This window comes from Marmota flaviventris, chromosome 12, assembly GCF_047511675.1.
Source record: "Marmota flaviventris isolate mMarFla1 chromosome 12, mMarFla1.hap1, whole genome shotgun sequence".
NCBI lineage: Eukaryota > Metazoa > Chordata > Mammalia > Rodentia > Sciuridae > Marmota > Marmota flaviventris.
Genome location: NC_092509.1, coordinates 71,479,767 through 71,507,490, shown reverse-complemented (window position 1 = coordinate 71,507,490; position 27,724 = coordinate 71,479,767). Strand labels below are relative to the sequence as shown.

General features: G+C 40.8%; 1 protein-coding gene across 3 annotated transcripts in view; it reads left to right on the top strand.

The window, feature by feature from the left end:
* The window catches only part of Hhat (hedgehog acyltransferase), a 311,966-nt gene that overhangs the window by 145,751 nt on the left and 138,491 nt on the right, over nucleotides 1-27,724 (top strand). For all 3 annotated transcript variants that reach the window (XM_027934800.2, XM_071619730.1, XM_027934798.2), the window contains one exon: nucleotides 9,172-9,207. In XM_027934800.2, coding sequence (XP_027790601.2) covers nucleotides 9,172-9,207 — 36 coding nt within the window. The remainder of the gene's footprint in view (nucleotides 1-9,171; nucleotides 9,208-27,724) is intronic.

The following is a 27,724-nucleotide window of genomic DNA, read 5'->3' as shown; positions in this document are numbered from 1 at the left end:
ATATATATTTTTTACCATGCTAAAAAGCTGGATGTCTAATGATATTCACTCAAATGCTTATTTTTCATATAAGATGCATGGCTTTGGAGGTTTCAGTTCATGATGGTTTTCAGGCCTACTGCAAGACAGCACATCACAGCAGGACAGTCTGCTCATCTCCTAGCTATAAAGTAAAAACAAGGCCAGAAGAAATAGGGTCCTACAATCCTTCCAATGCCCACCCCCTCCCCCAATGACTGGAAGACTTGCCACTAGGCTCCACCTCTTCAAGTTTCCCCCACCTTCCAAAAGTGCCACGCAGGAGACAAACATTTTATGCATGAGCCCCTGGGGGAACATTCCAGATTCAAGTTATAGTTTCCAGTCTTTTACTGTTGCCAAAAAAACAAACAAAAACTGCCGTCAAGTCTAGTCTTTACCCCTAGTCTTAAAAGTGCTGGATGAAGGCCCAAGGAGAAAAGTGTGTGAACAGATATGAGCACTCCTCTGTCTGGGGCTTTAGACTTTCATGCTAGAACACATTTGGGTTTTAACCATTTGTTGAATGTTTTGCTGAATTCTTATTTGCCTGTGTGGTACCTGGTGTCACTTTCATGCCCTGCCACAGGGGTCCATGTCTCCTGGGAAGAGCCTGCTTTCCTTGCCCATAGACTGCTTGATCATCATGCAACATCATCTCTCTAATGATTGTATTTTTTTTTTTTAACATTAAGATGACAGAGCCAATGTTCCCAACTTTCTATATCATGAGTGATAGTGTTTCTTTGGTATAGTTTCCTACAAAGGAGATTGCATCATTGCAGGGAGAATGTATATGTAATTGGCTTATTGCCAACTTTTCTGTCCTAGAGATGACACTATTCTACATTTCTTCCAGCAAAGTAAGAGACTAACTATTTTCCCACAGCCTCCCTAACACAGGATGTTGCCAAATTTAGAATGTTGACAGTTTAGGTGAGAAATACAGTTGAGTTAATCAGTTTTTCATCCCCGTAACTTTCAAAATACCTGAGATGATCAACTTAAAAAGAGAAAAGATTTATTTTGGTTCATGGTATCATAGGTTTCAGTCTGTGGTTGCATGACCCCGTTGCTTTGGGCCTGTGGTGGTACGATGTATCATGGCTGGAGTGTGTGGTAGAAGAGGTCTGTTCCCTTCATGGCATACAGGAAGCAAAGAGAAGAAGGGACCTAGGTTCGACAATCCCCTTCAAAGATATATTCTCAGTGACCCGAGGTTCCTTTTACTAGGACTCATGTCCTAAAGTGTCACCACCTCCCAATGGCACTAAGAGCCTTCCTTACCATGCCTTCATTACATAGACCTTTAGGAGATGGGCAAGATCCAAATGATAGCTGGGTGTGGTGGCACATACCCATAGTCACAGCTATTTCGGAGGTCAGGTAACTTGAGCTGAGGAATTTGAGGCCAGGCTGGGCAACATAGTGATACCGTTTCATCTCAAACAAAATACGATAGAATCGGTATTGTTTTATTTGCACATTTCTTAGTATGAACAAGATTTTTTCATGTGTTAAAGGGCCATTTGCATGTCTTTTTTTCTGTCTCATTTTGTAGGTTTTTTTTCTTTTTCTTAGCCTGTTCTTTAGTTTTAGAAGTCCTAAGTAGTGTTCTCTAAGTTTATTTTTTTCTTAATGATTTTTGGTCATATAGGAGATAGGTTATCTTTTTTAAATTTTAATGTTGAAAATTTTACTACTACTTTCTGATGGCTGAGTTTTGAGTGAATTTTATCTACTCCCAGGTGGTGAATGAAGTTCACCTCCCCTTCAAAAAATATTTTCAGTACTTGAATAAATTCATATTTTACATTTAAATGTCTGATCCACTTAAAATTATTTCCCACTATGGGGTATGAGAATTGGATCCAGTGTGACATTTGCATGTGTGGCTGGCCAGACCCACTGATTTGAGATGCTGCCTTAATACTAAAGTTTTTGGCTATCATTGGGTCTATTCGTGGATTATTCCATTCTGTTTCACTCGTTCTGCCTGCTCAGGTACCAGCATGGCACTGCTTTAATGAGAAATCCTCAGTACTATGTTCCAATGATGAATGGGCTTAATTTTCCTTTTTTGCTGTTTCCAGAGTCTCCCTGACTTTTTCTTATTTATTCTGCCAATTGAATGTTATAATAAATTTACAGAGGTGTCCACTTAGATCCTGATGGTATTTTTATTGGGATCAAATTTATAAATTAATTTGAGGAAAATGACATTTTTATGCCTATCCAAAAATATTTTATGCCTTTTCATTAGTTTGAGTCTAGTTTTGTGTCTTTTTGGTAGGTTTTATAACTTGATCATAGGTATGGATACCTTTCAGGCTTGTATCTAAGTATTTCAGTATTTTTCTATCCTAATAGGGTTTTCTCTTCCTACTAGTTTAAAGTTGAATATCAATGCTATTTGCATGTTGATATTTAACCTATTAAAATTTCTTTGTTTTCTGTAACTCCTTTGGGTTTTCATGTGCATGATCATATCATATGCACATAGGGGAATTCTACTTTTTCCTCTTTCATTCCTTTGCCTCTTCTGACTTGAGCGCTTTTTTTAGCTGCATTGGCCAGCACCTCTAACAGAGAATTCAGTATAGTGGATACAGAGGGCCTCTTTGTCTTACTCCTGACATTGGTAGAAAAGTCGCTAATATTGTCCCTTGATGTAATATGCTATTTTGGGGTCTGAAGTACATACATATATTTTTATGCCAACAACTAAAATTTTGAATGCCATTTTAGTATGAATGGATATTGGGTCTCATCAAATGCCTTTTCTGAATTAATGATAAAATGATTTCTCTCATAGTTTTATGATAACTTATCAGATTTTCTAATATCAAACCACTCTTGCACTCCTGGGAATACCTTATTAAATTTTTTTTTTCCTGATATATTTAGAAAAGGCTGGTGAGCAGCCTGATCTCTGAATACTTGATCACTCTCAATTATGCTGGGGATTGAACCCAGGGCCTCACATATGCTAGGCACCTGGTCTATATTGCTGTTGCATCTGCCTGGATTGCCACAGTGAGTAAAGGGGACCCTCTTTCCTTGGGGAACTCCAGACTGATGGAGTGTGCTTGAGTTCAGATGCTGGCTTTACCTCTAACTGTGACCATTGGACAGTCACTTATCTATGACTATTTATTTCTCTGAAAATTAGGGATAATAATAGCACTCACATTGTAGCATTGTTGCAAACACTTGCTGTGTATATGTGTATAGCTCAGAAGAGTGGCTGGCACATATTGAGAACTGCATGTGTGTGGACCAAGATTACTAACATTCACCTCTACACTGTATGTTGTGCCCTGCCCTCACAGTGAGAAACTCTAACCCTTTACTCTTAGAAAGCCTTGCTTTTCTTTTCCACATAATCCAAAGAAGATGGGAGGCAGCATTAAATTAAAACTTGCTTGAATTCTACCATATTATGTAGTCTCCATGAAGGCTCTTACATTTAGAGATGGTTATGAGAAGTCTATTCTTTGACCTGTGTCTGGAGTTAGAATATTAGTTCTTAGTGAGACTGACACTCTGGGTTGAAACCTTCATGCATCAGTTGGTTATAAAACAATTATCATTGAGACGTAACTCAAAGTCTAAAATGTGCTTTCCAGTGGAAATCTCTCATGTGTATTGTAAAAATGGATAATTTCCTGGCCATTAGTCATATAAGGAAGAAAAATTTTGCTTTTCAGAGATTGTTAGATTCTACCACGTGAATGCAATTTTGAATGTTTAGTTTTTAAATACTGGATGGATGGGGTGATAAAGCTTAGTGTCCAGTAGTTGGACCACATGTTATAGTAGAGAAGGAGGAAGACTTTTGTTGTTTGGCCACTCCCTTCATGCTACAGGGCAACAGGAAATGGAAGACAAAGTTCTGACCACATCATTCTGGAGGCTTTGGATCTTAAGAGAATGATGATGTTGGTATGAGTTAGGTAAAATCTGTTTTTTAAAAAACCTGTGTCTATCCAGATACAAAAGGGAAAACATCATATGATTCCACTTAGATGAGGTACAGACAATTGTCAAACTTGTAGAAACAAAGAATGGTGGTTGCTAGGCCCTGGGGCAGCAGCAAAGATGACTTATTATTTAATGGGCATAGTTTCAGTTTGGGAAGATGGGAAAGTTCTGAAGATGAAGGACAGTGATGGTAGCACAGTAATGTGAATATACTTCCCCCTCCCTTTTTTTTTTTTTTTTTGTGCCAAGAATTGAACACATGGTCTTGTGCATGCTAAGCATGCACTGTACTACTAAGGTACATCTCTAACACAATATGAATGTACTCAATGCCATTGACATGTACTATTACAAATGCTTAAAAAATTTTTGTGTATAAATTTTATTCTGTGTATTTTACCACTGGAAGTAAATTATAAAAAGAAAAATGTAGCTGTGATTTATAGCCCTCCCAGCAGGCAAACATTTCCAAATTAAGCTAGTCTGAGGACCATTTCATTCCCTTGATCTGAGCGTGGGTCCTCAGGTATTACTCTGGAGGTCCCGTAGAAAGTCAAAGATCTGCTAAGTTCTCATTTTAGGTTTCCTGATTTGATATTGAGCAATATGAGGCACTTACAGCTGTTTTAAAGGTCATTCTCTTTCCCTTATTTTCCCAACTTTCTCCGTTACCAATACCCCAAGCCAGAGGTCCTGCTGGGGTTCTGAGAGATGATTTGGTTACCTCTCTGCCCAACATCAGAAACCAGAGAAAAATTATAAAAAGGAAAAGGGAATTCAATCGGTCTCCCTCAAATTGGGAAGGTAGCTAATCTGCCTCATTCCACCCTACGGAAGTGGTTAAAATATATAGGGGGGGGGGGGAAGAAATGTATAGATTTAATCGGGCTATGCTAGCCAGATATTTTTCATAATTCCAGTTCCATTGATGCCCACCAATGAGCCAAAAGGACATCTTTTCAGTTCCATCCTCAGTATGAGGAAGCTGGGATGGAGGAATACTGGTTATCCGGAAATTGGGAAGATAGGGCTTTTAATTTTAGAGGTGCTGTGCTACACCCGCACACACCTGCGTGGGTTTATTAATAAATCTTTTTGTACCACAGAATCATATCTGGATCCACCCCTGCCGCACTTGGTTATTTCTCGATATACTGCAGTGATCTTTTATCATCTCCCTGCCCCAATTCCTCTCTTACCATTCATTGTCTGAGATACCCAATGTGACATTCTAGAACCATAAATCAAACAATCTTAATTAAGCTTCTCCAGAGACCCTCAACATAATTGTTGTTTTCAACAGAATATCGGCAAAGATTTCTGCAAAAGAGCTTAAATGTGGTTAGACTTCCTATTTTCTGTTGCTCTGTCTTGCAAAAGCTGTTTGTCCCTGGATTTCATGTTACTTCTGTTTTTGTGGAAAAATGTGTAAATCCTCTGACTAATCTTAAAAAATGAGACAAAGAGTACTCTGTGAACTCAAAGAAAAGAAATACTTTTATGTAGACTAAATAATTTTATGTAAATTGTAAACCTCCAAGCCCCTCTTCCCACTAGGTATAAAGTTCAAAGAATTTCTAGACTCATTGATCAGAAGAAAAAATTGGGGGGCACAAGCCATACTCTGAACCGGCTGCAGCCAATAAACCTGCTTCCTACTAATTCCTCGGGTGTCCAGGCTCCTCTGTCCTACATCAGAAGTATGCTATGCCCCACCCCCCACCTCCATCTCTCCGAAGAATGAAGTTAAAACAAATTTAAGAACTCGCTCTGCTGTTATGTTACCCTATCAGTGTTCAGGTAAAACTAAAACTTCTTATGCCCAAGGCCCTATCAGGTGCCTGCTCAGTTCTCCAAACCCAGCCTGTCCCCATTCTCTCATCCACCATGCTCTGGTTATGTTGTCCTACTTTTGGCAACTCCAGCCTGCTTCATTCCTTCTCAGTTTGAGTCCCACTTTCCCACTTGTTTCCATACCCTAGATGTCTTTCTTTCTAGAATATTCTTCCTCTGGTTTCTGTACAGCTGTCCTTGAACTGTGCAGAAAAAATATACCCCCCTCAAGGAGGTCTTCCTGAGCCTCTGTGGGGGCTGGTCACGATATCCTTTTGCCTCACTGGCATTTGTTGCTATCAGATATAATTTATTTACACACTGCTTTGTTTACCTCTTCCAACCAGAATGTGAGCCCTATGAGAGCTGGGGGCCTTGTTACAATGCTCACCTCTGTACCTGCCTGACGTAGAAGACACAAAGTATTTATTGAATGAGAGAACGAGTGTCAACATAGATGCAGTAAAGATGTAAGACTAGCATATGCCATTGAGCAAGCCTTGATTTCCTCCTCTTAATGTTCTCCTGTCTCATTTTCTGATGCTAATTCTATCCATGATCTTCTCAATTTCACTTCAGTTTTCAAGGGATTGTCAACTCTTTATTCTTTTTATGCTTTCCTATCATAAGCACACATCCCCCTTCTTGCTCCAGTCTCTAGTTCCCTCTGTAATCAATCACACAAGCATGAGAGAGTGAGTCTGAGGCAGCATGTGTCACAGTCCCTCACTTCTGTGCAGGTAGACCCTATGCATACAGTGGTGTGTGCACTGGCATGTGTCTGGGGCAGACAGGATGAGGTCATCCCTCTGATCTCAGCTGACTCTCATGCTTGCTTCCAAGATCTGCCTGATCCTTCCAAGTTCTGCTGTTTCCTGAGCTCTGTGCTGGTCACTTGGAGGCCCTGCCCCTCCCAAGCCTTCAGCTTTCTATCTGCCCTGGGTGGGCCCTGGAAGAGTATTTTCTATTTCTGGGCCACAATGTAAGTCATCTTATGTCCCTTTTATACAATTAGTTTCTCTCACTGAGTTATTGGGAGCTCCATTAAAATAGGGAAGGAGATGAACATTTATTGAGTACTTCCTGTGTATCAAGTACTCTGCTAATCCATGTTTACATATATCACTTATTTCTCATAAGTTGCCTGTGAATAAGTTCTCTTCATTTCCCCAATGAGGAAGATGAAGCCTAGAAAAGTGAAACAAATTTCCAGAGCCTGGCTGATACCAAGATCCTGCAGAGCACATGAGCGTAAGGGAGCAGAAGAAGGTGGGCTTACCTGGAGCAGGGTAGCCATGTAGGGAGAAGCAGAATCACGTAGGTGAGAAGGGATCTGTGTATAAAATGACTACCATTTTCATCTAGCAATACTGAGAAGTAGTGAGAGCCTGTGCTTTTAGAAGGGTACTTGGGAAGAATAAATAACTCCTGTCTTTTAGAACTTAATTTAACTCCTAGCTTTGTCTTCTACTGACTATGTGCTCTGCAAGTTACTTAGCCTCTCTGAACCTTAGTTCCTGCACCAGCGAATTGGGTACCACTACCTGTTGCAGCAGTAATTATATGTATATGGAGTACTGAACATAGTGCTTGCCACATTCCAAACAATAAGTAGTAACTTGTAATGGTTTTTTATTATTCTTTCGGTTTTTCATTATTCTCCCTCCTACCCCAATATTATACTGAGGATGTAATGATTCCTTCCATGTCTGTTTTGTCCTGTGGTCCTGAAATAAGCCTGTTGCTTCTGTAGCTGATGTAATCGAAGGAGCTGAATAAACTTTGGATGAGCGAAGGAAGCGGAAATCTTTGTCTTAATCTGCACATGTTTCTACCTTCCATATTGCAGATCTGGCAAAGTTACTCTTGCTACCTGAAGTGCAGATATTTACTTTTGTGGCTATGCTAAGTACCCTTGGTTTTTAAGAGGAGGGATCATTTTTTTATTTAAGAAAATTTTATTAAATATTATTGCACAAGAACTTGGCCTCTCATTCAGGCCAATGTAAAATCTAATTTAACAAGTCAGCCACTCCTAGTAGAGGTATATCTCCCTTTTGAGAATGGCTTGGGCAGAAGACTTAGAATAAGTGGAATCTGTGTATCTTAAATCCCATTTCTCCTGAATTTTTTAATTTTTTCAGGTAAGGTGTGTAGTGAATGATGTATCTTCTAATTTGGCTTTGAGGTTATCTATATGCATAAAAGAACCTTGTCATTTAAAGGTATCCCACAAGAAATCCTACTGTAATGTGCGTAATCACTGGGTGTTTGTCAAGTGGGTGAAGTGCCAAACCTGCTGGGTTGCTCCAGGGACAGGCAGGGCCTGGAAAGTCGAACCCCACCCTGAGTGAATTCCTGTGTCCATTGCCCAAAGGGACAGAATTAACTCAGTCTTCCTCAGGCCGATTGCCAACCTAGAAAGTGAGTCTGTGGATGGGACATGACAACCATCCTCTAGGTATTCTGAGCATGAACTGTGCCTTATGGACAGGAGCATCATAATTCACTCAACGTTGCACACAAAGGGAGAGAAGGCATTTGGTTCAGGAGGAGCAAGCTAATTGAACAAACCAGGGCAGTGCCATTTGTGTGCACTAAGTCAGTTGGGTGAAGTAGGAGGGTTGTGATGTGAATGGTCCACCATTGCGCAGGTCTTACTAAAGGCTCCGGTGGGTGGAGCTGCTCTTTCGCCTCCCTGCTCAACACAGACCCAACTATGAAACTGGGGTCTTTCCAGGTGGAAAGCTGCAGGGATTTCACCTGGGGGAAGCTCTGAAGACCAGGGTGAAACCTCACAAGGGTCACTTTGCTGTTGGCTAGTATTATGTGCTTTCTAAACATGTCTCATTTATTTTTGAGGAAATGAGTATCTGAGGAAATTGTCATTATAACAGGTCTCCTCTATTGGAAAAAAGAGTGGAAGGTACCTGGAAATCCACCTGCATGACCTTGATTTTTAGAGAGCTTCGACTTGCTGAGATACCTTGCTCTCAGAGAGCCATGGCTTGACATTAGAATCACGAGGAGGGCTTGATAAATTTCTGGGCCCCATCCCTAGAAATTTTGAATCATTATATCTGGACATTTGCATTTCCAACAATAATGCTGCTGCTACTTAAGGAGTCACACTTTGAGAATCACTGCCATGGAGTAATTCATTTCTTCATCATGGTTTGAATGTGTGCATATATATTATTTGTGTGTATATATACATGTATATACATACATACATACATACATATATATCCATACATATATATGTATTTTTTGTCAAGTTTACTATTCTGTAAACCTGTTTTGTTGAAATGCTTGTCTTTTTCCTTCTCTGAACAGGCATTTTGATGTTGGACTACATAATTTCTTAATCAGGTAAGTCAGTATTTTTTATTTTTAATACCATTGAATAGCATTTCTATCATGGAAAATTGTAATAGAAAATAAATCCTCATTAAATATCTTGATAAAATAATGGTAATTATACACTTGCAAGAAAAAAAAAACTGCTAAAACTATTTTTTTTTTTGTTTACCACAATCACACATGATTAAGTAATCAAGGAAATCTATGTTTAAAGAGATTTGTATCTGAACTAATAGTTAACCAAGATCTTAATTCTAACTACTAGGCTTTTGGAAAGACAAATAGACAAGGAAGCAGTGCCAGCTTATTCAGACATTAAACAGACCATTTAATGTTTCTCCGTTGAATTTAATCTTTTTAAGCTGAATTTAATGCTTAGTATATTCAAAATTGTTAAATATCTTGTTCATAATTGAAAGATTACAGATGGTCATTTATATCCTAGCTTATTGGTGATTTTTATCAGAGTTGGCTTATGGCATATTCATTTCAAATAGCTATTAGAAAGATTAAATGGCAATATACCAAATTGTAACAGTACTTGTAAGAATTTATGTGATTTAAAAAAAAAATCAACTTGGGCTGGGGATGTAGCTCAGTTGGTAGAGTGCTTGCCTCACATGCACAAGGCCCTGGGTTCAATCCCCAGACGCGCGTGTGCAAACACACACACACACACACACACACCCACACACAAAATAAAACAAACCAAAAAAACCCCATCAACTTGCCGAATTTCCTAAATTTTTCATGTTGCGCATGTATTACTCTAAAAATGGTAAAAAATGGTTAAAATGCTTATTAAAAATATAAAGGAAGCAATAATGGTTGTTGAAGTGAACCACTGTAAAGATTATAGGGAAACTGTACATGATTATGTATAGTGATCTGCAAATGTGATTTTTAAATGCTATTTCATTCAGATAGCCTGCTAAGCTCTATAGGTCAGTTGCAATTTTTGTATAGGTGTTATGGTGGTTCATTTTCCCATAATGCATGACCATCTATTAGCAAGATGTTCTCTGAGGGGAAATGTCCAGAATTCATATCACCTTTATTTACCCTCTCTGCTGGATTGCATATGGCAGTGTCCAAGAGAGGTCACGGGCACCTTGTCTTCTTTTTCAAGCCTCACTCCAAGGATGCACATTTTGAAGTCTCCTTTGCTTACCCCAGACTGTGGGAATATGGATTATGCTGTTTTCTTCCACGATTTCAATCACAAAAAAAGAATCTATTCTTGATACACCAAGGGTGAATTAATTTTAGTAGCAGAGATAGTTACCAGCAGTCATGGAAAAGGTAGACAGGAGAAATCTTTATCTCAACTGACCAAAAAGTGTCTGTATATATTTCATGGAATGGTTAGGATTTTTGACTTGGTGGCTTTGATGCTTTGGAAAACTCTTATGAAACTGCTCACCTAATGCCTTTTGATGAGTGCAAATTTGTACTTAATTTCTCTAACTTTGAGGGCAGAGGGTCATGCACCTATTAATGGTTAAATTCAGAGTCTTGTATAGAATTAACCTTCAACATTTGTGGTAGGAGTGAATGAAATGAGACAGAGGGTAAGTTGAATTGAAGTTGTCCCATGACTTATTCAGCACATAGTTCACAATTCTAGCATGCACCACTTATTTGGATATGTCTGGGATACTGTCATTTGCAAAAATAGATGTCTGATTAAAAGGCTTTCCTGAGTTTATTGCTTGCTAAGCTTGTGGTCTGAGCAAGAGGTGGTCTGCCTCTGGGGTCCTGTTTCCCTTTCCTCATCTGGATTCCCATCATTTCTCCTATGTTGGATCTGTGAAAAGGGAAGAATAGTCAAGTGCCTGTAATGTAGCTGGTGCTGGGATCACCATGTCCTGGCCTTGTGGGGGCAGATACTGGAAGATGCTCTAGCTAGTCACTTTCTTCAGTGTTCTGTGAAGCAAGGAGAACTGGGGAGCTGTGTTTCACTCTGCCTTGCCATCTTCCTAGAGTTTTTCTTGCCCTTACTCTGGGAGGGGCAGAGCAAATCAACACATGCATTACTTTCCTAATTGGGGAATGAGAGGTCAGTTTCCCCTTCTTGCAGGCATCCCCAGTCTCTATGAGCATCACACTATAGCATCTCCACGTCCCCAGGCTAACAACATAGACTTTTTCTTTCCTCCTCCCACCTTGGGAGCAGCAGGAGGGAGTGAAGAGATGGGTAGATAGAGGTGTTTTCTGGGAACAGAGTCAGTTCTCTGGATAGCTGGCTTTATTTGTACCTTGCTGGGTATGGTGGTGCATGCCTGCAATCTGAGTAATTCACGAGGTTGAGGGGGGAGGATCACAAATTGGAGATTCAACCTTGGATATGTCTGAGATAACTGTCATTTGCAAAAATAGATGTCTGATTAAAAGACTTTCCTGAGTTTATTGCTTGCTAAGCTTGTGGTCTGAGCAAAAGGTGGTCTGCCTCTGGGGTCCTGCTTTCCTTTTACTTCAGGATGCTATGAGAAGAACTAGAGCAACCTTTCTCCTGGTTTCTCTAAAACATTCAATTTTCAAGTTCCCCTTTTCTAATTTTTCATTGATTTTATGTTTAAAGATTTAAAAAACCAGAAAAGTATTCATATACATATTGTTTTTTATATTGTTTGTATTTAAATCTCATTTCATATATATAATTTCAAATAAATATATATTTCAAATATACATAATTCTAAATTAGACCCTGTCTTAAAATGTAAAAAGAACTGGGGGTGTACCTCAGTGGTTAAGCAGCCCCAGGTTCAATAACTGGTTACCTCACAACCCCCCAAAAAGAAAAAGAAAATGAGCTCTTTGTTCTTCAGAATTTGAAGGTAAAGTCTGGGCACTGAACACAATTTAGGACTGAATCCATTACTGAGAACTGTTTCACTGGAATTATGACCCTGGAGTAGTTTGAAGAGGGTGAGGTCCAGTCGAGTGGGAGGTAAGGGAAAGGAAATGACTATTCTTAAAGAGTTGAACTATGAGGTGGAGAAAGGAGAATGAGGACAGCTGGTGGAGAAGGTGGCTGAATGGACTTTTTTTTTTTTTAATGGGAGAAACTCCTTTGTTTAGCTACCAGAACTACTTCAGTGCTCTTTAGGTGCAGAGAAAGCGGTTTCAGTTGGGTAGAGAGGCACAGAGTCTGATTGCTAGGGGGCAGTCCGTGGTCCCATGGTTATTCTGGAGAGCAATGGCATTTTTCTGCAAAGCTACTCCTAGAGGAAACCTTAGGGGTTGTAAGAGTCAAGGGGATGGCACCTGATAAATCTAAGGGAGGAAAACATATTTCCCTTTGCACAAGAAATGTGGGAAGAATTGGCATCATTTTTTGCTTTTGTTTCTAGATTAAGTACATGTATTGGCTCCAACGAGCTCTTAAAGCATTCCCCGATTTGACAGACTGTATTGAATGCCTAGTGTTTGCATAAAAGAAACTGGAACATGCCTAAAATTAATCAGTTGCATCTTTTACGTTGATGGAAGTCACATTGGCTTCTCTGGAGTGATGTAAATTTCCCCAGAGCCCTATCTGTGATCTCGGCCTGGGCAACTGCACAAAGCAACAGGCTTCCTTGTGAGTTGTTGGAGTGCTGCTCTGAGCTCTGGGGCAGGAAGGAGCTGTCACCTTGAATGAAATGTGAGCGTTTTGGGTATAGGTGCTTTAGGGCGACTGTGGGAAAACTCGGCTCAAGCCTTCTACATCTTATGGCAATCAAAGGGAAGACTTTGAGAAAGCAGGGATCATAAGTCACCTGAGAATAACCTGAGAAGACTGTTGGCTGGAATTGTTCATATGTCACTACAAAAGAGAGAAAGGAAATGACCAACTTGGAAAGAGATTCTAGAATAAAACAGCTGTTTCATTATAGATAATACAGCAGCTTGTTTAAATCTATCTTAGCTTAGGCAAAGAATTAAAAAGGATTCGTGGGGTTTTTTACATTGTACCCTGGCCTTACCACCACTCCTTCCCTTTAAGAAATGGGATCTTGCTATGTCACCTAGGCTGGCCTTGAACTCCTGAGCTCAAAACAATCCTTCTGCCTAAGATGAGAGAATGAGTTTAAGGGATACAGGTTGCTATGAGAGGACCTACAGCAACCTTTCTCCTGGTTTCTCTAAAATATTCAATTTTTCAAGTTTCCTTTTTCTAATTTTTCATTGCTTTTATGTATACAGATTTGAAAATCAGAAAAGTATCCATATATATATATATAGTTTGTATTTAAATCTCATTTCTATATATAATTTCAAATAAGGATCAAGCTTTTTTACCCCCTTAACAAAATTTTCTTTATTATTTTTTCTGTATTTATTCCAAAGAGGTGTCTGTCCATGAGAGCCGCTCCTTCTGTAGTCAGGAGGGTGTCTTTATCCTGTTAGCAGAAATGCAGAGTGTGAGAATCCTTCCTTTGATACTTTTTTAAGCAAATAGAAAAAGGCCATGGGTCTCTTGCATGGCCCTGAAGTTATTTAAGAAGATTTCTGGAGTTAATATGGTTCTTGGAAGATAATTTTCATTTCATAAGTAAACAGATTCTACATATGGAGTGGCATTCAGTATAGTGCAGACTGAATCCTATACAAGGCTAGCATTTATGTGAAACAGCACATGCCCTTCTGAAGCATGATTGATTCTGAAGAAGAGAGAAGGTAGCCAGGTTGGGAGGGTGGCTGTTCACTTCCTGTGCTGTCCTTTCTTCCTCTTCTGGAGTTTGGTCCGGGCTGGCCTTTCACCAGGCTCTGGAGTATCTTTGAATTGTCAGAAGGGAAGGAAATGTCATTAAAGTGTGAATGGATGGTTCACTGAGTGCTGAAATGAGCAAAACTGACATTGTTGCCTTTGGCTTTTCCTTGTTGACACCCTATGTCTGACCTATTAATAAATCTAGTTCTACAGAAGAATTGAAGAGTCGTTTGGGGGTAAAAAATAAATCGGGGTTCTGAGCTTTATGGATCACAGTGTAGTTTTTCATTTTATCTTGTACTACCAAACTTACTGGTGTAAACAATTGTTGTAGTTAATTGTAATATTCAGTGTTGGTGGAGATATCTGTTCACCATCATTGGAAGAATATCTTAGGTTGTATGATGTCTGAGATATCCAAAAGAGTTTTCCTGATGTCTTTAATAAGCCAAGCAGTCAAATGAAAGATTCATCTAGACTAAAGGACTTTTGAGAGGAAAAGAGGCAGTGTTTTAGCTTTTTTTTTTTCCCTGCTGTGACCCAAAGACCTAATAAGAACCATTTTGGAGGAGGAAAAGTTTATTTGGCACCCAGAGTTTCAGAAGTCTAGGTCCTGAGATGGTTGACTCCATTGCTCTAGACCCAAGATGAGGCAGAAAATCATGAACATCATGGTGAAGGAGTATGGAGGAGGAAAGCATTTCAGGACAGGGCAGTGAAGAAGCAGAGAAAACTGTTCACCAAGGCCAAAATATAACCCCCAAAGGCATATATATCCCCAGTGACCTACTTCTTTCATCTACATGCTACCTGTCTAGAGTTGACTGCCCAGTTAATTCTTATCAGTGGAATCACAGAATAGGTTAAGGCTCTTACAACGCAGTCATTTCACCTCTAAATTTTCTTATATTTTACACATTATCTTTTGGAGGACACCTCAGATCCAAACCATAACAGGTATAATGAACAGTTATCTTCCTTTTGTTCTCTTAGGATCATTGAGACCTGTTAGTGCTCTGAGCTGTTCTGGAAACAGAAGTTAAGGCATTTGTCCTGCAAGTATGATCCGGATGGAAATGGGCAGATTGTTAGGGTTGGTATTTAGTCTAGCAGCCTAAGAACAGCTAAAGCACACATGTCTTCTGGATCCACCAAGAGAGAAAGGCAATGTGTACATATTTAACTCAGAGGTGATAACTCAAAGGCTTTGATACAAAGGATTTTGATTTGTTAGTTTTGCAAAAAGAATACAGAAGCCCACTTCTGTTTGAGTAAATAATTTTCAACAGAGGTGTATAAAGTTGAATGAGATTACAAAGTCCTGCTCCAACCTAAGCTCAGCCTAGGGTCTGGGTTTTTACAGTCCTGATTAGGCACTACTGATCATCTCTTAGTGGCAACCAGAGGGGAAAAGTGGTACCTGAAGGAGCCCTAGGTCTCTTTTGTTCCTCCCTCCTGCAAACTCATATTCTTTGAAGTGGCTGTGGTATCAGTTTTCTTCCTTCAACACCACCCAAGGCCTGTGAAAACCAGAATCTAGTGAGCTGTGTGGTGCTCTTATAAGAGGGTGCTTTAAATAAAAAATGTAGAACTTGAGAGTGAAGAAAGCCAGATCCCAGACCAGGATCCAACAGAGGCAGATAGCAGAAACGAGGGCAGGTGTTGAAGACAAACTAATGCTTCCCTATGGCTGGGTCCCTGCTCTGTCTTTCCCTGTGCCCAGTTTCCAAATCCTGTATGCTCCTTGACTTTAACGTCTTGTATTTACCCCTTCCTTTCTCTTTCTGGTGGAAAAAAATATCCACCTTTGTCTTTTTTTTAAAACCTCACCCAGTCCTAGTTGAGGTTTAATATATATATATTCGGTCTTGTGTATCTGCAGGTTCTTCATCCAAGGATTAAACCAACTGCAGATTAAAAACATTCAAAAAAATTAAATCTGTACTGGTCATGTCCAGACTCCCCCCTTATTATTCCCTAAGCAACACAGTACACCAATTCTTGACATAACATTGACATTGTATTAGAGACTACACAGAGATTAGAGATAAGTTAAAGTGTATGGAAGGATGTGTGTAGGTTATATGTGAATACTATGCCCTTCTATATAAGGGACTTGAGCATCTGCAGATCTTGGTATTTTGAAAGTGGGCTATGGGGGGAGGGTCTCCTGGAACCAGTGCTCTGAGGATACAAAGGGATGGCTGTGTACACTGACTCAGATCTCTGCCTGGGAACAGTGGGGACTTGATGAAGGCTAGTTATCACTAGCCATTTTTAACAGGGGAGAAAGAAGTACTGTAATTCCTGTGATGTTATGGAGGGCACAGGTGCAGGTGCTACCTTTGATAAAATGGGTAGGAAGAATCTCTAAGAGTAGGTAATTTGGGGTGAGAGATGAGTGAAGAGAATATGGCAGCCAGGGGATGATCTGGGCTAAACTATTCTAGGAAGAGGGAAGGGCAAGCCTAAGATCCCCAAATAGAGAAGAGTATGTTTGGGGAACAGAAGGGATTCCAGGGAGGGAGGGTAGAAGAGCCAGGAGTCCCCAGGTGAGGCTGGAGGAAGACGGAAGGGTCAGATTGATGAGAACTGGGTACCATTTTAAATGCAAGAGGAGCCAAAAGTTTTAAGGAGGTGGGGAAGATGTGATCTAGTTGAAAGTCAGTTTGACTAATTTCACTAGCAGTTAGTGAAGTTGGGATTTTTGAACTTTGGCCATTACCATGTTCTTCCATTTTAAGCTGGAGATCTATGGCCCAGGCCTGTGCTTGCTCCCCAGGAAAATTCCTCTGACAACCAACACAATAGCCCTGAACTATCCTTTAATTTCTTCTTGGTGTATAAAAGATGTAATTATGTGTCCACACCAACTTGGAGGCAGCTACCTGATGGTGCATTATGGCAGTTGGCACTCTGAGGAGTGTGGTCAGCTGGGGGAGAGTCTGTTACAGCTGGGAAAAGCCACTTCCTCGGATCACAATGTAGGCTTGGAAGGGCCCCCCACTTAGGATGGAGGTTTCCAGCTTTCATGGTGTGAGGAATAATTATCTTGTCTTCAGACCTGTCAGCAAGACTGGGCTTCCGATCCTCCCTGTGTTCTTTACTCTCTCTGTTAGGGGGCTCTCGAGGGTTCAGTTCTTAGGCTTTAGCACTCCTGTCTTGGTGTCCTTCCCTTTGTGCATCAGCTACTCTAGGGCTAAGAAGCTTCCACAATCCACAGCCCAGAGCAGAGTTCCATCTGGAAGTCTTCTATATTAAATGTGGTGCAGAAACAGAACACCTTTCCTAGCTTCCCATAGATCACCACCAATGCTCGTGACAACATTCTTCGTCCCTTAGACCTCAACATCTTTCACCAATTTTCAGTTATTTGATTTTTTTCTGAATCCTCCCTCCAATTCTACTGCTACCATTTTTGAGGTAAAGCTTTTTAGAATTATTCTTCTTTGTAGCTGAGCTATATTTGGGTTTGTTAATTAGAAAATCCAGATTAAAAAAAAAAAAAACCCAACAAAAGAAATCCTCCATAGTCAGAGTTGAAATGCATAATTCATTTTCTGCCATACATAGCTTTTACCCATACAGATGTTCCTGTGAATAAATGTATCTTTTAATAAAATTAAAAAGAGCCCCTGGTGACTTGATTGAGACATTTGCAATGTAGAGATAGTTTTCAATGTAAAAAGCTCTGAGTCAGGGATGCTCCTAAGCAAGCTGGGCTTTAGGATCCATGGCCTCTAACCAATGCCAGTGGGTTATTTAATAGGTCATTTGGTAAATGTTATCCTTGCCACCTTCTGAATTTCATTTCTAATGCTTGGGCTTTTTATGTTTATGGGACATGGCACAGGGTAGAAGCCAGAAATACCTTTTTTTGCGTGGCAAGGATCTTGGATCCCCAGTGTCTGAAATTTAGATTCTGAAAAGAATGATGTGTGGTTAGAGGTGAGACCTGGGATGCATTCTGGTGAGTGTGGTGGCAGTGATGCCCAGCTTTGAGAGAGGCAGTGATCCTAGAGTGGAGCCCTGTGCCCAACACTGTGAGAGCCCCTTCATCCGATTACAGTGTAGGCATGGAAGGGCCCCCACTGGAGCAGTTAGTGGTATAATTTCTTGATAGTTTCTGATTGCTTCACCTCCAAGCCTTGAAAGTCAGTTTGACTAATTTCACTAGCAGTTAGTGAAGTTGGGATTTTTGAACTTTGGCCATTTGGGGTGCTCCTGGAGGTCATGCATGGTGCCAGAACTTCCTTAGTTTAACCTCAAGAGGAATTTACTAACTAGAGTGCATTCTTATCTGCAACTAGGAAAATCTAACACATTTATTTATTCCATGAACACTAGAGATGCCTAGTTCAGCAGGGGGAGTGCATGATCTTTAGTTGGCTTTGCCCGTGAGCTGCATTGATTCCACACCCCAGAATTAGACAAAATAGCAGCTATTTTTATATCGTTACTAGAAGCATCCCATGAAATGGAAAGGGCATTGGATCAGATGCAGAAGACCAGGGCTTTAGTCTGCTTTACTTCTTACTTTGCTTCAGTGATTTTGTATGTCACTTGTCCTGCTTGGACCTTAGTTTTTTTTTTGTTTTTGAAATGAGAGAATTATACCAGATAAACTCTACAATTCTTTCCAGTCTCAGCAGGCTTGGTATATCTAATATTAGATAGCAGCTTCTGTTGTCTAGATCTGTGCTAGCCAATACACTGGTTATTAACAGCGCGTGGCTGTTTAAATTTAGGTTAATTAAAATTCAGTAAAATTACCATGATATTGTGATAGAATATGAGATAGATATTAGGTTTCTGCCCCCTGCCCTGGTTTCTAGCACAAAGCTTCTAAAAACCTTGTAGATAGGGACACTGGGAGAATCTTCTGATATTTGGTCTTTGATCCCCCAGTTCCTCACACACAGCTCCTCAGACCTTTGTAATTTTCTGAATGATAGGAGCATCTGACACAGCTCCAAATTCCTTTGGGATTTCTTGGATGATACGCACATCTTTCCTTCTAATGAGGCAACTCTTGGTGAACTCCTGGGCAGCCTTAGGATGGGGAATGGTTGCCAGGGAAACCAACCATGTGATTAGAGGGTTAGGACTTTCAGTGGTACTTTACCTGTCACCCCCACCTCTGGGCAGAGGAGCAGGGATAAAGGTTTTCTTAATTGCCAATGAGTTAATTATTCATGGTTATGTAGTGAAGCCTCCAAGAAAACCCCCCAAAATAAAGATCGAGGAATTTCCAGGTTGAAGAACACATGAAGATACCTGGAGGGTGGAGAACCCAGAGGAGGCATGGAAGTGCTATGTTCCCTCTCCTATAACTTGCCCTATGTGTCCCTTCTATCTAGCTGTACATCTGCATTTAAAAAAATTCTTTATAATAAACAAGTCAATGTGTTTCCCTGAGTTCTGGGAACCATCTCAGCAAATTAAGCCTGAGAAAAGGGGGTCCCGGGAACCCCAATTTATAGGCAGCTAGTCAAAAGCATAAATAAAACAACCTGGGACTTTCCACTGATGTCCGAAGTGGGTGCTGGTCTCCTGGGACTGAGCCCTTAGCCTGTAGGATCTTTCCCTAGGTAGACAGTGTCAGAATTGAACAGCATTGGCAGAACTAGTGTCTGCTGGAGGATTGACTGCTGAGTGTGTGGGCAGGAACCCCCACACATCTGGTCACAAAAGTGTTCTGTGTTGAATGTAAAAGAAGGAAAAACACCTTATTTTTTCCTAACTTGGTAATTACAAAATCAATTCCCCTGTTGCAGTAGCCACCTTTTAAGTGCTCAGTGGTCAAGCGTAACAGATGGCTAATCTATTGGACAGCACAGATAGGAAAATTTTCTGTCGGTGCAGAGAATCCCCTGGGATAATGTGGGATTGGGTCTTATAGTGTCATCTTGTACTTCCTTTATGGGAGATGCTGGGGTTCTGTTCTATGTCAAGCTGACTTTTTGAATCATCATCATGCCCCATATATAACTCGCCACCTCTCCTGTTTTCCCTCATGCCTTAACCTTACTCCTCCCAGGGACTGGTACCCCACACTCTCCCACCAAGGCAGAAATTTTGGTATTCTAGAAATTTCCTTCTTCAACCTCTATACCTATTTGTCTCTAATTCTGTCAGTTCCCCCAATTAAATATTGATTGAACAGGCTCTGTTTTCCTCATTCCTATTATATTCACTACAACTGAGGCTCCTTTCATCTTTCATTTGGCTTCTGTGAATCTACCTGGAGTTTTTTTTTCATTCCAGTGTGTCCCTTCACTCTGTGTGTAAGGGCACTAAGCAAAATGCAGTTTAAAAGCAAACAAAATGCAGTTTTAATTGGTGAGTCTCCTGCCTTCGCTGTCATATACTCAGCTTGTGGATGTAACTCACAGCTCTTCCCCCGTGTTGTCACATTTTTTCTATTCACTGAGTAAGTCACGCTCATCTGTTTCCTTCTTGCATTTTGTGCATGCTTCAGTCTGTCTTCCCGCACAAGCTCCTCAGCACCCAGGTGCGAGGTCACCTCTGCTGTGTAGCCACTGCCACCTCCCCTCAAGGAGTCAGTGCTTCCAAGGTTCTGTGCTGCCTCTTCCAAAGCATGGCCCATGTTTGCAGCTCGGGCTCTGTTGTCAGGTTGTCTGGGTGTGTGTGCTGGTCCCGTTGCTCTCCACTAACCTGCCTAGCAGTTCTGGGCTTCACTTTCCTCACCTGCAAAATTGGCATTAACAGTACCTACTCCACTTTTTTCTTTCCTACATAAAGATTTTATTTTTCACGGAGCAGAAGGGACTCTGTCCTCCTTGGGAATGGCTTTCCTCAGGGCAGCCAGGATAATGTTCAGCCCCTCTCACTTCCTCTTGGTCGGAATACATGTCCTCCCTGCACCCCACCTACACGTCCTAGACTTGACACTCATTTGTCCTTGGAGAGCTCCAGTAGCTCCTTACTGAGCCCATTGTGCTCACACACTTCTCAAATTCCTTGGTAAGCTTGGTGAGGCATGCGTGAGGGCAGCTGTACCTCAGCTTGCTCATTCTTTTTTAAATTTTTTATTCTTATTATACATGACAGTAGAATGTATTACAGTTCATATTACACATATAGAGCACAATTTTTTGTATCTGGTTGTATACAAAGTATATTCACACCATTTGTGTCTTCATACATGTACTTAGTGGAATGAGATGGACATCATTACGCTGTCTTTCCTATCCCCATGTTCCCTCCCTTCCTCTTCTACCCCTTTACCCTATCTAGAATTGATCTAATCCTCCCTTGCTCCCCCTCCCAACCCCACTATGAAGCATCCTTCTTAAATTAGAGAAAACATTCGGCATTTGGTTTTTTTAGATTGGCAACTTCACTTAACGCTATGTTCTCCAACTCCATCCATTTACCTGCAAATGCCATGATTTTATTCTCTTTTATTTTATTTATTTTTTTTTTTAATTTTTTATTGTTGGCTGTTCAAAACATTACATAGTTCTTGATATATCATATTTCACAATTTGATTCAAGTGGGTTATGAGCTCCCATTTTTACCCCATATACAGATTGCAGAATCACGTCAGTTACACATCCATTGATTTACATATTGCCATACTAGTGTCTGTTGTATTCTGCTGTCTTTCCTATCCTCTACTATCCCCCCTCCCCTCCCCTCCCCTCCCCTCCCCTCTTCTCTCTCTGCCCCCTTTACTGACATTCGTTTGTCCCCCTTGTATTATTTTTCCCCTTCCCCTCACTTCCTCTTGTATGTACTTTTGTTTACCTCTGAGGGTCTCCTTCCATTTCCATGCATTTTCCCTTCTCTCTCCCTTTCCCTCCCACCTCTCATCCCTGTTTAATGTTAATCTTCTTCTCATGCTCTTCGACCCTACTCTGTTCTTAGCTACTCTCCTTATATCAAAGAAGACATTAGACATTTGTTTTTTAGGGATTGGCTAGCTTCACTTAGCATAATCTGCTCTAATGCCATCCATTTCCCTGTAAATTCTATGATTTTGTCATTTTTTAATGCAGAGTAATACTCCATTGTGTATAAATGCCACATTTTTTTTATCCATTCATCCATTGAAGGGCATCTAGGTTGGTTCCACAGTCTAGCTATTGTGAATTGTGCTGCTATGAACATCGATGTAGCAGTGTCCCTGTAGCATGCTCTTTTTAGGTCTTTAGGGAATAGACCGAGAAGGGGAATAGCTGGGTCAAATGGTGGCTCCATTCCCAGCTTTCCAAGAAATCTCCATACTGCTTTCCAAATTGGCTGCACCAATTTGCAGTCCCACCAGCAATGTACAAGTGTACCCTTTTCCCCACATCCTCGCCAGCACTTGTTGTTGTTTGACTTCATAATGGCTGCCAATCTAACTGGAGTGAGATGGTATCTTAGGGTGGTTTTGATTTGCATTTCTCTGACTGCTAGAGATGGTGAGCATTTTTTCATGTACTTGTTGATTGACTGTATGTCCTCCTCTGAGAAGTGTCTGTTCAGGTCCTTGGCCCATTTGTTGATTGGGTTGTTTGTTCTCTTATTGTCTAATTTTTTGAGCTCTTTGTATACTCTGGATATTAGGGCTCTATCTGAGGTGTGAGGAGTAAAGATTTGTTCCCAGGATGTAGGCTCTCTATTTACCTCTCTTATTGTATCTTTTGCTGAGAAAAAACTTTTTAGTTTGAGTAAGTCCCATTTGTTGATTCTAGTTATTAACTTTTGTGCTATGGGTGTCCTATTGAGGAATTTGGAGCCCGACCCCACCGACTGTAGATCGTAGCCAACTTTCTCTTCTATCAGACGGCGCGTCTCTGATTTGATATCAAGCTCCTTGATCCATTTTGAATTAACTTTTGTGCATGGCGAGAGAAAGGGATTCAGTTTCATTTTGTTGCATATGGATTTCCAGTTTTCCCAGCACCATTTGTTGAAGATGCTATCCTTCCTCCATTGCATGCTTTTAGACCCTTTATCAAATATAAGATAGTTGTAGTTTTGTGGATTGGTTTCTGTGTCCTCTATTCTGTACCATTGGTCCACCCGCCTGTTTTGGTACCAGTACCATGCTGTTTTTGTTACTATTGCTCTGTAATATAGTTTGAAGTCTGGTATCGCTATACCGCCTGATTCACACTTCCTGCTTAGCATTGTTTTTGCTATTCTGGGTCTTTTATTTTTCCATATGAATTTCATGATTGCTTTCTCTATTTCTACAAGAAATGCCGTTGGGATTTTGATTGGCATTGCATTAAACCTATAGAGAACTTTTGGTAATATCGCCATTTTGATGATGTTAGTTCTGCCTATCCATGAACAGGGTATATTTTTCCATCTTCTAAGATCTTCTTCTATTTCTCTCTTTAGGGTTCTGTAGTTTTCATTGTATAAGTCTTTCACCTCTTTTGTTAGGTTGATTCCCAAGTATTTTATTTTTTTTGAAGATATTGTGAATGGAGTGGTTGTCCTCATTTCCATTTCAGAGGATTTGTCGCTGATATACAGGAATGCCTTTGATTTATGCGTGTTGATTTTATATCCTGCCACTTTGCTGAATTCATTTATTAGCTCTAATAGTTTCTTTGTAGACCCTTTTGGGTCTGCTAGGTATAGAATCATGTCATCTGCAAATAGTGATAATTTAAGTTCTTCTTTTCCTATTTTGATGCCTTTAATTTCTTTCGTCTGTCTAATTGCTCTGGCCAGTGTTTCGAGAACTATGTTGAACAGAAGTGGTGAGAGAGGGCATCCCTGTCTTGTTCCAGATTTTAGAGGGAATGCCTTCAATTTTTCTCCATTCAGAATGATGCTAGCCTGAGGCTTAGCATAGATTGCTTTTACAATATTGAGGTATGTTCCTGTTATCCCTAGTTTTTCTAGAGTTTTGAACATAAAGGGATGCTGTACTTTGTCGAATGCTTTTTCCGCATCTATCGAGATGATCATATGGTTCTTATTTTTAAGTCTATTGATGTGGTGAATAACATTTATTGATTTCCTTATATTGAACCAGCCTTGCATCCCAGGGATGAATCCTACTTGATCATGGTGCACAATTTTTTTGATGTGCCTTTGTATCCGAGTGGCCAGAATTTTATTGAGGATTTTTGCATCTAGGTTCATTAGAGATATTGGTCTGTAGTTTTCTTTCTTTGAAGTGTCTTTGTCTGGTTTAGGTATCAGGGTGATGTTGGCCTCGTAGAATGAATTTGGAAGTTCTCCCTCTTTTTCTATTTCCCGAAGTAGCTTGAAAAGTATTGGTATTAGTTCCTCTTTAAAGGTTTTGTAAAACTCTGCTGTACACCCATCCGGTCCTGGGCTTTTCTTAGTTGGTAGTCTTTTGATGGTTTCTTCTATTTCCTCAATTGATATTGGTCTGTTTAGGTTGTCTATATCCTCCTGACTCAATCTGGGCAGATCATATGACTTAAGAAATTTATCTATGCCTTCACTATCTTCTAATTTATTGGAGTATAAGGATTCAAAATAATTTTTGATTATCTTCTGTATTTCTGAAGTGTCTGTTGTGATATTGCCTCTTTCATCCCGTATGTTAGTGATTTGAGTTCTCTCTCTTCTTCTCTTCGCTAGCATGGCTAAGGGTCTGTCGATTTTGTTTATTTTTTCAAAGAACCAACTTTTAGTTTTGTCAATTTTTTCAATTGTTTCTTTTGTTTCGATTTCATTGATTTCAGCTCTGATTTTAATTATTTCTTGCCTTCTACTTCTTTTGCTGTTGTTTTGCTCTTCTTTTTCTAGGATTTTGAGATGAAGTATGAGATCATTTATTTGTTGGTTTTTTCTTTTTTTAAGGAATGAACTCCAAGCAATGAATTTTCCTCTTAGAACTGCTTTCAATGTGTCCCATAGATTCCGATATGTTGTGTCTGTGTTTTCATTAATCTCTAAGAATTTTTTAATTTCCTCCTTGATGTCTTCTATAACCCATTGATCATTCAGTAACCTATTGTTCATTCTCCAAGTGATATATTCTTTTTCCTTCCTTCTTTTATCGTTGATTTTCAGTTCCATTCCATTATGATCAGATAGGATGCATGGTATTATCTCTACTCCTTTGTATTGTCTAAGAGTTTCCCTGTGACATAATATATGATCTATTTTTGAGAAGGATCCATGTGCTGCTGAGAAAAAAGTGTAACTGTTTGATGTTGGGTGGTATATTCTATATATGTCAATTAAATCTAGGTTATTAATTGTGTTATTGAGTTCTATAGTTTCCTTATTCAACTTTTGTTTGGAAGATCTGTCCAGTGGTGAGAGAGGTGTGTTGAAGTCTCCCATGATTATTGTATGGTGGTCTATTAGACTCTTGAACTTGAGAAGAGTTTGTTTGATGAACATAGCTGCACCATTGTTTGGGGCATATATATTTATGATTGTTATGTCTTGTTGGTGTATGGTTCCCTTGAGCAGTATGTAGTGTCCCTCTTTATCCCTTTTGATTAACTTTGGCTTAAAATCTATTTTATTTGATATGAGTATGGATACTCCTGCTTGTTTCCGAAGTCCATATGAGTGATATGATTTTTCCCAACCTTTCACCTTCAGCCTATGTATGTCTTTTCCTATCAAATGCGTCTCCTGTAGGCAGCATATTGTTGGGTCTTGTTTTGTGATCCATTCTACTAGCCTGTGTCTCTTAATTGGTGAGTTTAAGCCATTAACATTTAGGGTTATTATTGAGATATGGGTTGTTCTTCCAGCCATATTTGTTTATTTATGTTACTAAACATGGTTTGTTTTCCACTTTGATTATTTTCCCCCCTTTAGTGTCCTACCTCCCACTGTTGGTTTTCATTGTTATTTTCCATTTCCTCTTCCTGTAATGTTTTGCCAAGGATGTTTTGAAGAGATGGTTTTCTAGCTGCAAATTCTTTTAACTTTTGTTTATCGTGGAAGGTTTTAATTTCATCTTCCATCCTGAAGCTTAATTTCGCTGGAAACACAATTCTTGGTTGGAACCCATTTTCTTTCAGTGTTTGAAATATGTTATTCCAGGATCTTCTAGCTTTCAGAGTCTGTGTTGAAAGATCAGCTGTTATCCTGATTGGCTTACCCCTAAATGTGATCTGCTTCCTTTCTCTTGTAGCTTTTAAAATTCTCTCCTTGTTCTGTATGTTGGGCATCTTCATTATAATGTGTCTAGGTGTGGGTCTCTTATGATTTTGCACATTCGGCGTCCTGTAGGCTTCTAGGATTTGGGGTTCTGTCTCATTCTTCAAATCTGGGAAGTTTTCTCGAATTATTTCATTGAATAGATTGCTCATTCCTTTGGTTTGAAACTCTGTTCCTTCCTGTATCCCAATGACTCTTAAATTTGGTCTCTTGATGTTATCCCATATTTCTTGGATGTTCTGCTCATGGTTTCTTAACAGTCTTGCTGAGCTGTCTATGTTCTTTTCAAGTTGATATACTTTATCTTCATTGTCTGATGTTCTGTCTTCTAAGTGTTCTACTCTGCTGGTAGTATTCTCAATTGAGTTTTTAAGTTGGCTTATTGCTTCCTGCATTTCTAGGATTTCTGTTTGTTTGTTTTTTATAACCTCTATTTCCCTGTATAGTTGATCTTTTGCTTCTTGGATTTGTTTATGTAATTCATTGTTGAAGTGATCTTTCATTGTCTGATTTTGCTGTCTGATGTCTTCCTTGAGACTCCAGATCATCTGAAGCATGTATATCCTGAATTCTTTATCTGACATTCCATCAGCTGCAGCTATTACCTCTTCTAAAGTTGAGTTGACCTGCAATGCTTGTGGTCCTTTCTTTCCTTGTCTCTTCATACTGTTCGCGTTCCTTTCTTCTTGGTGAAACTGTTGTGCTATTGAATTTTCCCCCTATATATTTATATTGGTCTTGTATAGTTGCAAAGTCTCCCTCGCAGGCACGGGCGGCGGCTCTGCCCCTCCGCCAATTGGGGCAATGTGCCTACCACGCCGGCAGGCCGCTGGGCCTGCTCTGCCAGTCGGTAGCAGGTCCGCCGTCCTTGCAGGCGCGGGCGGCGGCTCTGTCCCTCTGCGGGCCGCTAGGCTTGTTCTGTCGGTGGTCGCAGTTCTGCCTACTTTGCAGGCGCAGGCAGCGGCACTGCCCCTCTGCAGGCCTCTGGGGCTGTACTGCCAGTGGGTCGCAGGTCCGCCTACTTTGCAGGCGTGTGGGGGGGGGGGCGGCTCTACCCTTCCTCAGGCCACTGGGCCTGTTCTGTCTCTCGGTTGCAGGTCTGACCTGTTCTGATGGTGGTCTCAGTTCCGACTACCTTGCAGGCGCGGGGGGGAGGGGGCGGCTCTGCCTCCCAGCAGGCCGCTGCTCCTCTTCTGCCGGTGGGTCGCAGGCCCGCCTACCTTGCAGGAGTGATTGGAAGCTCTGTCCCGCCGCGGGCCACTGGGCCTTTTCTGTCGGTGGTCACCCTTCCCCTACCTGGCAGGCGAGGGGGGTGGGGGGCGGCTCTGCCCCTCAGCAGGCCGCTGGGCCTGCTCTGTCTTTGGTCCCAGTTCCCTCTACTATGCCGGCGCAGGGGGAGGGGGCGGCTCAGCCTCTCAGCAGGCGGCTGCTCCTCTTCTGCCAGTGGGTCGCAGGCCCGCCTACCTTGCAGGAGTGATTGGAAGCTCTGTCCCGCCCTGGGCCACTGGGCCTTTTCTGTCGGTGGTCACCCTTCCCCTACCTGGCAGGCGAGGGGGGTGGGGGGCGGCTCTGCCCCTCAGCAGGCCGCTGGGCCTGCTCTGTCTTTGGTCCCAGTTCCCTCTACTATGCCGGCGCAGGGGGAGGGGGCGGCTCAGCCTCTCAGCAGGCGACTGCTCCTCTTCTGCCGGTGGGTCGCAGGC